A 16,613-nucleotide genomic window follows, 5' to 3' on the forward strand; every position below is an offset into this window, starting at 1 on the left:
TATTATGTTCTGGTAAAAGTTAAGTAAAATAATAGGCTATGTTAAGAATGCATAAAGTCGAACATACTCGAAACAGAATGGACAGGTGTTTATCCGCGGTCCTTTCCTTTGCCTAATTACGACGTGTCTCAAATATCAAGTGTCTCTAATTTCACGATGGAGCTGCATTCATCCTCAGGTCAATGATGTTTCATGCGACCGCTAGAGGTTGATGTGAATCCTCTTGAGTGTGGGACGGACTACTGGTTTCAACACTTTTTTAAAGGATGTAGGCTTCTCGCGCTGGAACTTCATCTAGTTTGAGCAGTGAACACTGATTCCACGAGCTGCACGCACATGCCCTTCTAGTCTCTCGAGCTTGGCCAAGATGAGTAATTTATTGCTGTTCTTCGAGCACTAGCTGCGCAAGCTGAAAGAACTGTATGTAAGTTGTTTTTGCCTTATTAGAACCAATTTGTATGTAACAATAGAGATTTGAGGGAGAAGAGCATCACTCACAGAAGTTTGCTACAACAGATCAGAGCGCGTCAACGGCAGTGATTTGAAGAATAAATGCGAGGTGATGTGAGGCGTCGCTGAACAACCTGAGAAACAAACCGACGTTTTTGACGTTCTGGTTGGAAATAAAGAAGCAAGTAAAGACTGCTTATCGAAGGGGCATACGGATACAGTTTTTATGTATTGTTATTTTTCATTCTTGTTAATCAAGAAAACATATCACAAAACACTCATTGATATTATTAATGGTTGAAGCGTTGCAATGGAGGGTATCAACAAGCCAAGATCTGCATTGTGAAACGATATTATAAGAGTCACTATGAAGGTATTGACACTTTATGACGGGGCAGCCTTTGGACTTCTGTGGAGTTGTCTTGGTTTTCTTCAGAGTGTTCAGTGCGGTTTAGGGGATAACCATGTGCATTCGAGCTTCATTTACAGGCGGTTGCGTAATCACGAAAGGAGAGAAATTCAAAGAGAAATTCTATCGATTCTGGGTTTACCACATCGTCCTAGGCCGTTCTCCCCGGGGAAACAAGCATCATCGGCACCCCTGTTCATGCTAGATTTGTATAATGCTATGACGACCGAGGAGGAGGACGCAATAGTGGAAAATACTAGGAAGGGGGTCAATGGAAAATCTCTTGGAAATTCGCGTAAAGGCTACTATGGGTCTCCACATGGATATTCTCGCGTGGCGCAGCCCTACCGCGCTGCAAACTTGACAAGTCAGAGTCCACCTTTGGCTACTTCTCATGACACCAACTTTCTGAATGATGCCGATATGGTTATGAGTTTTGTAAACATGGGTGAGTATGATCTGAAAATTGTAACGCGTAAGTGTGATTATTTATGTGCCCTTCGTCTATTGCACTCATGTCACATATAAAACAATTTAAGAGCCTGCTAACATTTTACTTTTTTCATAACTAGTCGATATAGCTAAAGGTGGGACTGCGAACAAGCTTCAAATTAATATATATATATATATATATATATATATATATATATATATATATATTTTTACTATGGATGTAAACCTTTAAAGTGCTTTGCATTTCTCACCGTTTATTAACCACTTGCGAAATAACGTTTCAGTCAGTCTAACGGGATTTAGCTGGTTAAAAGTATTTTGCTTTGGTCTAAATGGTCAGAAATAGGTTAAAATAGAGTAGTAGCTGTGAATAATACTGATAAAAGCAATAACATTAAATGGTCACTATGTTTGACCACTGATGCTTTGACTACATGCATCAATCTAATTCCGTTTTATATCTTTGCAAATATGAATGTATTTCATTGTGAAAGTGCATTTCTTCTATATTACCGTTCCTAAAGTAACATTTCCTTCAGATTCTTGTGCAATAATCTAAATGGTAAAAAAGCAGGTGAACTTATATATATGTTTTACAACTTTCCATTTACAGCATGTTACTTATGAAAATATAGCCTAACCTTGCACAAGCAGTATGTCCTTGAAATCTCCTTAAACTATATAAAATGGAACAGAGGCAATTGCAGGTTAGAGATGAAATTGAAATGTCCTCTAAAAATTGTTATTATACCGTTTTTTTTTTTGTGAAAAAGAAAATATTCCATATTAATAGCCTCCATAATGTCCATTCCAGCCACATTTAGATGGGACATATGATGCAAAGGCATTTAGAGACATGCATGGTATATAGTGGGGAAAGCTGGAAATGTTAATTGGCTAGGACATGCTGAAGTGTTTTGTTGAATTCATGTCGTTAAGGTTTTTTTATTTTTTATTTTTTATAGTAGGCACTGCATTCTGGAATGCTGCATGCTTTTAAAAAGAGGCATGATGATAAGCATGATTAACACTGTAATGCTTCAGTAGCTGTGACCTCTCTCACCCAGCACCTCATACAAACTTATCAAATGACTGTCTGACCTGTGGAAAATTTGCCTTAATTATTTCCTGTTGTTAAAGACTGGACCAAGTGTAAGGGTAGCCTGTTTTTGTTCAAGACCAGTTAGGTCAAGACCTTATATGTTTAGTGGCTGTTCTAAAATTAGAATTCATGATCATAAGTTGATGTTGGTGTGTTTAACTGTAGGTAAAATTATATTTCATGAGACTAACATCTTGAATACCTAAACAGGTGTTTGTGTGTGTGTTGTTTATGTTAGTTATTGTATTTAGAAGAGGAAAAACAGCGTGTTGGCGTGAGAGTGAAAAGTAGGTCCGAAATGTTGGACGGACCTTTGAAAACCTTTCAGTTAAAGTGGCCCACAGAGAAAGCCATCACATTGAACACACTACGTATGTTTTCATTTATAATTATGTGAGGCATACACAGTCCACTTTAAAAGAACAGGTCTCCTAATTCATAGTGAGACAGAATTGAGGCAAACAAATCCATCCACACAGTACATAATACTAAACAGTGTTTTAGTCTATGATCTGGCTATGAAGGGCACAGATTTAATTATTAACACTTTAGTGTCAAATGTTTTGATGATGTGATGAATGGGGCATATTAGATAAGTTCTGTGAGGGTATAAGGATAAGGGATGAAAAGAGCCACCTTTTTATTCAGATATCAATATAGAATTTCTAATCAACTGTCCTTGTCCTAAACAAAATGAGTACTACTCAAATCATTGCAACCAAAGCAGGAAACATCAAAAAATGACTCTTGACCTTGACCTTTTCAGTGCTCAGAGTTATAAAAATATTCAATGATATAGTTAAGATTTTTTCCTAGGGTAGTAACAATACATATGTCTGAAATAACAAGAACCAAAAAACAGACAGAACCCACATACTAACATTAATTCAGTCATACTAAAGTAACTGCATTACAGTTCACTGCTCAGGGTACATATCCCGTTCCAACAATTTATACATTTAATTAATCCTATGATTGAATCTCATGCCATTTATGGCTTGACAGGCTCTGTATCCCCCACCTCTGTTGTTAATTAGCAGACCAGGCTAGCAGTTGAGCCTGACCAGCTGGTATAACGCAGGCCTGGCCTCTGACCTCTTCCTGTTAAGTAACCACAGACTTTCACTGTAGATAAATTATCAGAGAAACGTGGCTGCATTATTTCTGTGGCACTGTGGATTGAAAACACACTGACAGTACTGCTATAGCTGCTCCTCAGCTGCAATGCTGTCTGCCTAGATGTCAATTTGCACTTTTTTATTCTGGGGGTGGTGGGGTGTGTGGACTTTTATATGGCCGCTTGCATGATTTCAGCACTTTAAGTAGACCATTATGTGTGATAGCACTTATCACTGTAGTGTATTAAGACCTGCATGATATAGTGTTCTATAAACATCTGCCCAACCAGATTCTAGATATATGCAACTTTCCATGTTTATAAAGTGCTTTATATAAATTTTTTATCTTGTTATCTTTTTAGTCTGTTGTTTCAGCTGTTCTTTTATGCTTCTGTAGTAGATATATATTTAAGAAAACATTCAAACTGTGGTATAACTTCAAATGTATTACTAGTAACATTTTTATTTTATTAACATATTTCATGTATTTTAAACAATCATGAGAGGTAAACATCTGTTAGGTAAAATATGTGGACTATGCAATTACTGTCAGTCTGTCTGCAAGAACAAAAGCTTTATCTTGTGGACTTGCCCAAGCTGAAGGGCAGAATGTCATCAGTGGAGGCCTGTTTTGCTTAACATACAGTTCATTCATCATAGTGAGAGGATACTGAAGGATCACAGCTCTGAAAAAGCTACCTCAGCCGACTTGATTGATTTAATGGAGTGCATATTGCTTTCTTTCTTTTTTTCTTTGGTCGTCAAAATGTTTAGATTGGGCGAATAATGTTAAAGAATTTTGATCGATGGCCCTTTTCTTCGAGAAACCCACGGCAGACACTTCACGTGTAAGACTATCTAATGCCCCTCCAGCAGTGAATACTTTGCCGAATGAGCTAAAGCACACTCAGTTAGTTACCAAAGACATTGATGAGATTTATCTAATGCAGTTTGGGTGTTTTTTGTTGTTCTTGTTTTTTTGTTTTGTTTTGTTTTGTTTCTTTTTTCCAGTGGAGAGGGACAGAGACTTCTCTCACCAGAAGAGACACTATAAAGAGTTCCGTTTTGACCTGACTCAGATTCCGGATAGGGAAGCTGTGACTGCAGCTGAATTTCGCATCTATAAAGATCACAGTCATGGCAGATATGAAAATGTCACACTTAAGGTCTCCATATACCAAGTTATCAAGGAATATCAAAACAGGTGAGTACAAAAAGTTGCACATCTGATCTCCTAAATAGTTAAGTTATGGAGTTAAGTGTACTACTAGTACTGACTCACTGAATTAAGTTTATTTAACACAGGTAGTATTACTGTATTAGGAAAGTCTTTTATCTTAAAGGCACTTATAATATTTTATGCTCAGGCAAGCAACTTGACACAGGATGTAGAGGGGAAAAGATTTGTTTTGTTTCTTTTTGGAGCAACCTGCGATAGATGCAAACGTTGCTTTTAACTGGTGAATATAAATATTCGTGATGCTGACAGTCTATGGTCTTTAAAAATTTGACAGCACTGACTGGAGTAAATTTCATGCCTTTAAGTTAAACCCTGTTTTACATTTTCTCTTGTGGAAATGGTCTTTTAAAACCATGGCTGATGGTAAAAACACTTTGGACAGGCAATCAGGCAGAAAATAAAAGGACATCCTGTTTACACTAGCGTGCGTCTGGAGTCTGTCTGGAATCTTCTTTAGTGGTGATTAAGCAGTGTGTTTCAGGAAGTTTTAAGAGCATAATTTGTCACCATTGAAATACTGACAATGGTCTTAACCTACATGTGTCAGCTAATATAGACTTGGTCTGAAAAATACATGGAAGTGGAGCTAAACAAAGAGAATGTAGTGCAGAAATGACATTTAAATGAACCATTCCAGAATACTGTATGGGCTGTTTTTGATATATACTCATGATGAAGATGATTAATTTTTTACTTAGTATTCCGAAGTATTTTCATTACTTCATGCAATATTTTTTTTCTCTACCCTTGAAATAGATTTAAAATAATTTCTTTTATTATATGCTGAAAACAAAACAAATGCCACACAATAATGTAAGTACCACACAATAATTTATTACTGAACATTTTGCAGTCAAAGCACATTGTATATTACATTTACTGCACAGTATTTTTGTTTGTCTTGTGTTTTCATATGAGTCAGAAATGCAAATATGCAAATATGTAAATATGTAATATGACATGATCCTTGACTGTAGACTCGCGAAATTGCTGGACTTCTTGTGGCTTCATGAGCCCTTATCCTAGAAGTGAAAATCTGTGAATCAGATGTGAAATCTGAAGCACGGGAGGTCTAGTGCAGCACCGTCGCTGTGCAGTGAAGAATGTATAACAGTAGTGAACAGGCAGGCGGGGGACAACCCTGTTTCTGAAACTGCACATGTGCTGTAATATGGATTTTAGTCAGCTGTGCATATGCTGTATCTCATCTATCTGTATGCAGTCATCAAAGGCCTGCACCCTATTGCTTGCCCACATCATTTAGTCTTTCTTTGTTCTATGCAGAGGAGAGACCATGTGCATGACGGAGGAGCAAGTCGCCCCTCTGCACTGCCTCACGTTCTGTTGCGAGCCTGTTCTACCTCACTCTCACCATATATGCTCCCTGATAAAGCTCAGGGATAAAGTGTTTCCATTAACAAGTCATTTGTAAGTTCTTCCCACTTATGAAGTCTCGGAAGCCCATCAGTTATCGCTTTCGATATGTCACTGCTGCTTTGTCAGACCACTCGCAAATCATCTGCTCTTAATAGTGACCTTCCGGGGAGGGGAGCCACGTCTCTGGAGAATACCCTCCAAGCCACCTGTCCCTTATACAGACATAATGTTCTTGATGAGGGAGCCATGACTTCTCAGTAGTCATACATGGGCAGTCCATGTATGACTGTGGTCTGTACTCCTGTGGTATAAATGCAATGGGAAGATAGACGTGGAGATATGGTTCTTCTGGGGCACTAAGAAGGTGATTTGAAACAACTCTGGCCATGTGAGGCCCCAAACCTGCCGGTCTGCTCTGATGCTCTGATTTTATGAGAGGTCTGGGCCTAAGACCTTCACAGATTCAGTCCCCCACTTCCTAGTTTGGATTTTTCCTTTGATAAAGGGAGTTTCACAGCTCAGCACCTGGTTTTTTAAGTATGAGCCAAGATCATGCTGCAGAACGATATTATATATATATAAAGAAAAAGAATACCTGCATGAAAGGACAGTTCAGGACTGAAAAGCACTTTGTTTGTGATGTATGATCAGAACCAGTGTGTGGGCATGGGGCATGTCTGCATGTCTGGGCCTGTTAGAGTTTCTTTTCTCATACATCATCTGCTCTCACAGTGTGTGGTCCATAGGCTGCTTTGGAACATCACTAAGCAGATTAACTAAATTGCTTGTATATGAAATTGAAGCCAAGATGACAAAGGAAGACTTGGAGTAGAACACGACTGCATTCATACTGATTCTTGTGTTTGGAATGATTAGCAGATCTGATTTATCAGGCCTTTTATTACATGCTATTTGTAAGACCTTGCACACTTACAGCTTTAACCTAAATTTGTCGTTTAGGGATGCTGAGACATTTTTACTTGATTCAAAGAAGGTCCGTGCCTCAGATGGAGGATGGCTCGTGTTTGACATCACAGCCACAAGTAACCACTGGGTGCTTAACCCTCAGCAGAACATGGGCCTTCAACTCTGTGTGGAGACCATGGACGGTAAGACAAAAACATATGCCCATTATCAAATAGAATTAATCAAATGTTGTTTTTTCCTATTCTTGTTGCACATAATGTCCTTTGAAATGCACCAGATTTTATTAGTTTTTACATGTGTACAATGCTTCTTGTTCTTTGCTGAGTGATTATGAAATGGACTGAGATAATATTGTGGAAACAGAATATTATCCCCATTATTCCCCTTGGTTTAGGGGCACATGGCAGAATGCCATAAAGATTTTATACAGTATCATATTTCAACCCTTTTCCCCACAGTGCCAAACAATGTGCAAAATATGTGCTTGAAATCACAAGGGCTTGTGTGTAGTCATTAGTTTACATAAAATGTGTTGTAGACTATTAGATAGTCTGTTGACCATATCTATAGAGTAGGCCAAACTCTGTTCCAGGCACACTCTGAAAACATGCTCCCTGCAATGTCTTTATTTGACCTGTTTGACCTCTTAAATTTTAGGTCGAAGCATCAACACAAAATCTGCTGGAATCATTGGAAGGAGTGGGCCACAATCCAAGCAACCTTTTCTTGTCGCATTTTTCAAAGCCAGTGAAGTGTTGCTGCGTTCCGTAAGGGCCACTGGGGGCAAGAAGAAGAATCACAGCAGGAACAAAAGCAGAAGTCAACAGAAAACCTCCCAGGCTCCCCGGAGTGGAGGTAGAGTGCACTTTAAGGCAGCGTCTAGGCAACACATTCCACTGTGTCTGTGGAATACATATGACACACTTTTGGAAGCACAAAGCTTTTTCAGGAAACTAAACCTAAAGTGTTGAACCTTTTTTTTAAAATAGCAGTTCTAAGGCTCCGGTTTCAGGGTCTTAAAAGACATAATTTACACATTGGTAGTAGTCATTTTTTTGGCATGTGACTCATGAACCCACTTTTTGCTGAGCTGCTTTCTGAAAACTTACAAGGCACTGATTTTGGTAACAGGATCATGTGGTCAGTGGGGATATTTACCTAATTTCATTATTGTGCAAAGTCCTTTTGGCAGATGGAAATGCAGAGGAAATGCCCAGGAGGGTTGGCTATTGGGGCCACCCATGCAGAGGTAGACTAAACAACATTAAATGACTACACTGGTGTTTGAACACTGATGGCAGGCTTTTGTTGTCTTTATCTAGATCAAAACACCAGCGAACAGAAGCAAGCCTGCAAGAAGCATGAGCTTTATGTGAGCTTTCGTGACTTAGGATGGCAGGTATGGGGCAGGCGTGAAAATGTCAGGGAAACGAACAAAGACATAGTGCGTAACATAAATCTGTGTAATCTCTCAATTTAAGTTATTCTCTCTCTATCGCTCTCTTTTTCTCTCTCTCTCTCTCGCTCTCTCTTTCTCATTCTTTCTTTTTGCTCCTTTGCTGTCTCCAGGATTGGATAATTGCCCCTGAGGGCTATGCAGCTTTTTACTGTGATGGAGAATGCTCATTTCCACTCAATGCACATATGAATGCAACAAATCATGCAATTGTGCAGACATTGGTGAGTCTTTTTAATGGCTTGTACAATGTTTCATATCTACAAAATAAAGCCAAGTATTCGTATGTGACATAAAGTAAGTTTGTGGTATCTAGCTTGTTGTATCTAGTAATATTATGTGGTATCTAGTAGTGTTACTGCATTTTCCAATTTAATATTCTGATTGATTTTTGTTGGTCTTGCAACAACAGGTCCATCTTATGTTTCCTGATAATGTGCCAAAGCCGTGCTGCGCTCCAACCAAGCTGAATGCTATATCTGTGCTGTACTTCGATGACAGCTCAAATGTAATTCTGAAGAAATACCGCAACATGGTAGTCAGGTCATGTGGCTGTCATTGAGAGTAAACTACACATGTGTTTGGGAGCTTGTTTGACAGACACAGCTTAAGCATGGTCTTGGGCTAAATTACACCAGCAGTGGAAATTATCTATCAAAAGTCATTTTAAATCTAGGACTCTAGGTTAATAAGTGTGTATAAACCTCAGTGATATTGCTGGACTTAAGTCCATACCAAATAGATTATTTTGACATTTGATGTACAGTGTTATGTATATATTAGCTCATTAATGCTGTTATTTATTTTACTTTGAAATAACTGTTTCAATAGACATTTTGCAGAACAAAAATGCCACTTGCAGATACATGTCCAATATCGAATAGTCTTTCATAAAATGCAAGCAGTAGCTGCTGTTATTACATTGGTCATCAACAATGTTTATGATGATGTTAAATATGGAGGTTTTAACTTAAGATGACTAACAATTACCCACTCAATCAAGGCATTGCTGATCTTTTAAGGTGAGACACTTTTGCTCAAGGATGATGAAAATTACCCAGTTCTTATGTTGACAGCATTGAGTTTGTCACAGTAAATTATTATTAAATATGGTAATGTATTAAGATGAAATCTCCCCAGTACCATTTAGAGTGACTAGTTAAGTTCAGATATCAGTGAATGCATAAACCTAGGGAAAACCTATGGAAGATTTGTTTGAGGTAATAGTCATCCAAGTTGCTCCTGAATTTTGTACATTTAAGCTAGTAATTGAGTAATATATTTTGGAAAACCTTTTTGAAATAATTTACTGTATTAGAACAATATTTATGTATTTTTTATATATATATATATATATATATATATATATATATATATATATATATATATATATATATATATATATATATATATAATGACTGTGATGTTTTCTTTGTTCCACTTCAGCATGGCATTTTGCCATAAGTTTACAGACAGTACTTGCAAACTGCAGAATTGATAGAAAATAATGAAGAAATTTCAATAGCCAGTGTGAAAACAGAACAAAACTGTATAATTTATTCTTTTTTTTTTTCATCACTACCCCTATTAGATGTACTTTGCTTAAATAAAAATAAATAAATAAATTCAGCCACATAGTCTATTCCTTGGAGATTTGCAGAATATGGCAGATGCAATTATCCAGAGTAACTTACATATTCAACAGTATGACAGTAAGTGTGCTCTCTAGAAATCAAACCCAGCACCTTTATGCTGTTAGCACCTTCTACCCCATGTGCTACCAGGTTAACTTTAGGAGCAGTCTTTTGTTTACACTAGTGCTCACACCCATCAGCTTCACCCCTTCTGATCTTGTGTCTACATTTCTGAATTGGTCCTGGCATTACATCAAATTAAACATATTAGGCTAGACCTTAACATGCATCTACACAGCTATGCTGGCCCACTGTGACCACAGGCTATCATCCTATGTACCCTTCCCTGGCTCTTGACTTGTGGGTTTTGTCTTTGTTGTGTTACATTTTTCATGGTGAGTCGGGAAGTCGAGTGACCGTAGTTCACTTAATTAAAAGCAGTGGCAGAGGTGGCCAGATGTTAAGCAGGCTAAGTTTGAAACAGAGTGTTGACGTGGGATGAATAGAAGAGGCCACCTGCTAACTTTTGGCAGTGTGGATGATTTGCATTCCTGTGGGCTGCTGCCCTGTGTGATTACTCCTGCCACTTAACAATCCCATCTACTGTTTAATATCATGGATTCCTTCCAATTCTGCTAAATGTCTTCTTTTCTGCAACACCCAGGCCCCAGATGAATGAGCTCCTATTTTAGGGGACTCTGCCAGTAAGGGGACCTCTTAGCCCTAAGCCCTTGCACCCACATTAAAGGGTATTGGGAGAACAGTCACCATACTGACAACGAACTGATATAGAGTCCTGTGCCCTCTTAAGAGACTCTCTCCATATGCATGTACACACACACATGCAGCTGTAGAAATATCTGAAGTGAGTTAGAGATGCTCTGAGACCTATTCCCCTCACACTCAGAGTCAAATGGCAGCTTCTCTAAACAGCTGTTAAACTTCCCAGGAAAGTCAATGAGAAGTAATATTTAGATTTGGAGTTTCTTAAGCCATAACACCAGGGGACATGGCCTGCTGAATTACACAGTGTTAGGGCTGTGCTCTGTAAATCATGGTTTTACCTTGAATCGAAGCTCTGTTCTTGCTCTTTGAGTTCATTGTGCTTTATGAACTTCACATCTTATACGTATGTTATACTGGGTCAGTTGCCAGAACTTTCTTTTCTTCCCACTACCATATTGTGACTATGAGAACTGACATGCTTGAACTGAAACCATGAACCAATGTTTCTTTTTATTACTGAAAGCCACCAGTTTTGAATATAAGTACTCCCAGCTACACATTAGAGTAACAGAGAACCCAGAAATAAAACACAGAAAGGACAACACAGCTATTTGGGAGCATTTATAAGAGTGTAAAAGTAAGTGGAGCTTTTTTTTCAATTATCTGCTACTCTTTGGGACAATGTAAGTCTTGCTAAAGTTGTGAGTGTAATTATGTTATTATGTTTAAGCCTATTTTATGATTTACACATAGGCAAAATAATCACACACAGATTCAAACAGAATTTTAGAATGATAAATCACTTTCTCTTTTTTTGTAATTAATAGAGTTCAATCATAGAACACCATACAGTTCTTGTATTGACAATTAGGTTAACACTGGCTAGTTTTGTGAAATTTTACATCTCTCCAATGTAAAGTGCATTTTTCATGTTCATCTTTCTATCTTACTATCTTTCTTTCTCTCTCTCTCTCTCTTCTTGACCTGACAGTTTATTTTCATGGTGCCATCTTTCAGTCAGACCACAAAGCTACTGAAACTTTATCCAATCAACATGTTTTTAAGTTTCTTTCTCATCTTTCTGATACTCTCAGTTGGGTCGGTGGGTGTGCTGTATAGCCTTCAATTTTGTTCAGTCAGTATCCTCTGAATGGCCTGACCATCTGGGTCACATTTTTACATTAGCTTGGACAAGGCCAAGCACACAAGACTGAAAGAATGAATCCTCTTTGAGACACCATGAGTGCGTGTGTAGCCTGCACTCAGAGAACATTTGTTTTGCTCTAAAATGGAATGTAAGAATGGAAGACTGCATTTGACCTGTGTAAAAATGAGCACCTGTACACCATGGCTTCAAGCATAGGCATTTCCTCCTGCAGATCACTGTCAAAGAGGGTGTTTTGAGGTCACCATGTGCAATTTGTTCCATTTCTGATTCATCTTTTGTTCCATACTTTGTTCAAGGTCTCGTTTGTATTGCACATTGAACATGGAAACAAGAATCCTTTCAAGGTGGCAGACAAAAATATTACCTCATATTTGAAAGAGGTTTGGGTTTTTAGCATTGTTTACTCTCTTAGCCATACCCAACATATTTGAGATTAGAAGAGACTTTCCATGCCATTAATTTTCCTTACCAAAGGCATATACAAAAATTACTCTTTTGATCCTTATTGCATATAAACACCTTTTACACATTTGTAGTTCCAAACCTGGACATAGATGAATGCAGCAAAGTGGACCTGAAATTTTCACTTCATTTTTCACTAAAACAATCCTAATTCTTTTGATTAGGTGGACTGGATAAAAAAAAAAATGTTAATTTGTGATCAGTGTAAATATTTTATCATAAGCAGGACAGGTATTTTAGTAAAAGAGAAGATGCTTTCTGGGTTTTACAAAATGGAATATACACAGCAGCAGACCTCCAATTCAGTTCATGCATTTTGTAGCTTGTAAATTAAGTGCTCAAATTGAAATTAAATCTTCACAAAAGATGAGTTCCTAAAAATTCGTTGGAGTTCAAATTTGTGTGAGGGAAATCATGTCATGGTTTCCTTTAAAGTGCAATTAAACAATTGGCACAAAACATCTATGTAGACAGATTTCACTTGCTGATATGTAACTTTTGAGCCTTGTCTTGAGTATCTTGCCAACAGTTAGTTCTTTTTCAGAGCAAATTGTCTGCATTGTAACTATATTATAGACCATCCATCATGTAAAGGAGGTGGAAACAGCCATTCTATCATACTTTCAAATATAAACTGTGAATGGAAAGCCACATATATTTGATATTCAGGACTTGTAAGCAATTTAAATGTCAAAGCTCTGCACAAAATTGATATCTAATTTAGATTGGGTTCAGATAGCTACATCAACAATGGGAAGCAATGATCTTTATGTGGAAATCAGTTTCATCTATCAGTATAGTGTGAGACAGCGTGAGACTAGCATGAGCTACTGCATGGTAATCTTTAATGTCTCTGAAGACATCTGTGGAAAAATGGCACAGGTCAGCTTCTCATAGGTACCGAGTAAAATAAACCTATTGATTTTTTAAAAAGGCTCGTTTGCTAAAAGTAATATTTTCTTCTGGTCATTTGTGTGCATGTTTGCATGCAGCTGGGTTAAGGCAAAATAAACATGTCATTAGGACAACATTACTGATCCTTTAAAGGGATGGCACAGATGTTCTCAGAGACAGCAAGCAACAGGGCCCATAGCTATCCATACTGTCCCTAAACAGGGATGTGCTGATGATAAAGTGCCCAGGGTTTTATATTCTACCACATTCTATATATATGGCATGTGACATTAAGAACAGTGTACAGAATATTTGCAAAGCTAGGGTATTAGGGTTACAACTGGTTTAGTTCACAGTGACATATACTATATTTATATTCTCCTCAGTACATTTCATAGACCCAAAAAGGTTATAAAAATGCTATGTCTACAAATGGACAGAACAACCAAATAAGTCCCAGAATGTAAGCATAGCTATTATTAGTAAAGGAAAGACTACCATAAAGGAACAATATGATGACACATCAAAAGGATATTAAGCAAGAGATTTCCTGGCTGCTTGGCTTTGCACTTTTAGAAATGGAAACAAGACTGAAAAATAACTTATGAATTACAAGTTAATGATGTTGGATTCATCTATGTTATGTTTATCTGTATGCATTTTGACATCTTCTACATATACTGACACTGCTATATACAGTCAACCAGAAAGTCAACAGATTCTCCAAAACTGTTCATTATGTTCCTTAACCCACTTCACCTATCTTCATCCTACATTTCCCCACTGAATATAATAGGCCTTGTGTTGGATGTAGAGGCAGTTGGGTAACTCCTTCAGTGTTCTCTCTATTTTACATATGTTGTGAGAACATTGCTGCTTGATGAATCTAAACTAGCTACCATCATTTTCAGGCATACAGGCAAAACCTGTATGTGCTACCACTCTTGATCAGAAGGGAAATACTGAGACCAAATCAGGGGCTAGGTTTAGCCAGTCCCTTCCAGTGTCCTTTCCTGTCCTGGTTTCTCTTACAGTGATAGTTACAGTGACTTCTGGTTATAGCTTCCTGCTACCACACTTGCTCCTTAATGTGTCCATATTCCTGATACTCTGGCCATGGTCTCTAGTTGCAGCCTGGTCTTTCTGCCCCCCTCCAAGGGAAGCAGTTTCTGACGATTAAGAGTTCAGAGTCGCCCCCTGGCTATGCTTCTTCTCTTCTCATGTTACTCTGGCTTTGCAACACATTCTCCTGTTCCAAATCCAATGACCAACCAGTGTCAGATCCCTCAGGCTGCTGCCCGTCCATTCCTACTGGTCTGGGATGCATCTTATTCCTGCACAGCCTTCTGTCACTTCTGCTGATCCAGTGGGCTTGCCCATGTTGTCCATGCCTATGTAGTGACTCCTTACAACTAATGCAGGCAAAGATTAGTGAATAAGTATGACTAAATGTAATCAGTGCTTATATCCTACTGCCCTGACTTCCTATCATTACTGCTTCATTGCAGGGATTTTAAAAAATGTGAGGATTGAGGAGCATGAACATTGCAATCAGAGCTTGGATCTCTTCATTCACTTTTAGGAAAGGAGAACTGGTGTGGTATATGGGACAATGAAAATTGTTTTAATCTGGACTGAATTTTCTGTAGTTTCAGTCCATTTTCAGGATTTATCTGATGGCTTGAAATCTCTTTGATGCTCAGCTAAGGCCTGCTCCCCATAAAGAGTTTTTTTCCTCTTTCACATCTGTTTTATCCTAAAGATGAAAAAGAGCATAGTCACACTCTTCTACTGACATAATAGCCAGTATTAAGCCAGCAGTGCAAATCAAATATCCTAGATAGGTTTTATTAAACCTGTCACTTATTATTCTATTCTATTTCATTGTATGTATATACAAACCCTTTGGAATCATTTGGAATTATTTGGATTTATGCATGAATGGCACTAAAAATGCAGCTGTAAGTATCATTACATCACAGCAACAGTAGAATGTCATGGGATGGCAATGTGTACATATTTTAGAAATTAAAATCAGTGATGCAAAGGTTAATTTGCAAAGGCACAAACTTTTTACTGTTCTAAACTTTGACTACAAAGGAATCTAGTGATGGATAACTTCTCAAAGTAGAGCTAATGCTATTGGTTCTAGGCTGATTGTCGAATTAAATTTAATTTTATTAAACATTTGATCTCAATGTTCCATTCCTAATCCTAATATCTGGTGATGCAATGCTTGTGACCACATTTAAAATACCAATGAGACACAAAGACCCCCCCCCCCCCCACTCACCTGCAGCATGTTGTGTAACATTACCTAGGCTGGCCTGGAGGCAAAGCTCACTGCTTTGAAGTCAAGCTCAACAGCTGGTGTTTGTCAAGACAAATGTCCCTGTTTTCCTTAGCTACTCAGCATTTATGGAAAGGGCATGCTAAATGGTTGAAAAGGTACCTGAATCTGGTGCTGTCTGCTCCAGCTGGGGATGATTCTGAATCATATTTTTCTACAAAAGTAGTTGATCACCGAGCAGAAACACTTTTAAAATATAGGAAAAAAATAGTTTGTAATGATGGCAATTGTTCAATACAGAAATTCAAATACATTCCAGAAGTCCCCCTTACTGATGATTGAGAGATTGGTTCTCAGTCTTATTGAGAGGAATCACAGCACAAGGGCTTCTTTAAACCCCTCTATTGTTAACACCTGGGCTTGAAAGAATGGCCCTTTCACAAGCAAATTGTGGCCCAGCTTTACAGAGAGATTTTATAACAGAGTGCAGTTGACATTGGCAGGAGTGACATGGCTGGCTATGGAAAACTTGCATCCCACTCCATTCGCAGGAGATCAATCATGGCAGCATGTTTCCCCAAAGCTGCACATTTCCAGTGAGAAGGGAGGTAAGGGCCTGTAAAATAAGCTACTTGTGGTTTGGGCTTATTCTAGTCCTGAGGATCCCAGAAGGTCCCATGTTACCCCTTTTGATTTCACACAAAGCTCCCTGTAACACTGTCAGTCTTATACTGACAAAAGTGCTAAGACTAATGCCTGCAAGCAGTTGCCACTCCCTCCTCCCACCCTCCCTTCCCATCCCATTGCTGCAAGGGATGCAGCTACCATAGCAACTGCTGAGTCATTCTACGTCTCCTTGTCGCAGATCCTTTGATATATCCCCCTCAGGCAGCCGGGCCCTGTTTGT

General features: G+C 38.3%; 1 protein-coding gene across 2 annotated transcripts; it reads left to right on the forward strand.

Moving 5' to 3' along the window:
- Window positions 1–294: 294 nt before the first annotated feature.
- bmp5 (bone morphogenetic protein 5) lies at window positions 295–9,842 on the forward strand. 2 transcript variants are annotated; one of them, XM_027022793.2, is made up of 8 exons: window positions 295–424; window positions 517–1,307; window positions 4,544–4,736; window positions 7,110–7,258; window positions 7,734–7,931; window positions 8,399–8,475; window positions 8,646–8,756; window positions 8,945–9,842. In XM_027022793.2, the coding sequence occupies exons 2-8, from the start codon at window positions 818–820 to the stop codon at window positions 9,092–9,094; spliced, it is 1,368 nt and encodes a 455-aa protein (XP_026878594.2). In that variant the 5' UTR covers window positions 295–424; window positions 517–817; the 3' UTR covers window positions 9,095–9,842. The 2 variants fall into 2 exon arrangements, with proteins under 2 accessions (XP_026878594.2, XP_026878587.2); XM_027022786.2 differs by having other exon boundaries at window positions 295–1,307.
- Window positions 9,843–16,613: the final 6,771 nt, after the last annotated feature.

The sequence above is a fragment of the Electrophorus electricus genome, chromosome 11, assembly GCF_013358815.1.
Source record: "Electrophorus electricus isolate fEleEle1 chromosome 11, fEleEle1.pri, whole genome shotgun sequence".
Classification (NCBI taxonomy): domain Eukaryota; kingdom Metazoa; phylum Chordata; class Actinopteri; order Gymnotiformes; family Gymnotidae; genus Electrophorus; species Electrophorus electricus.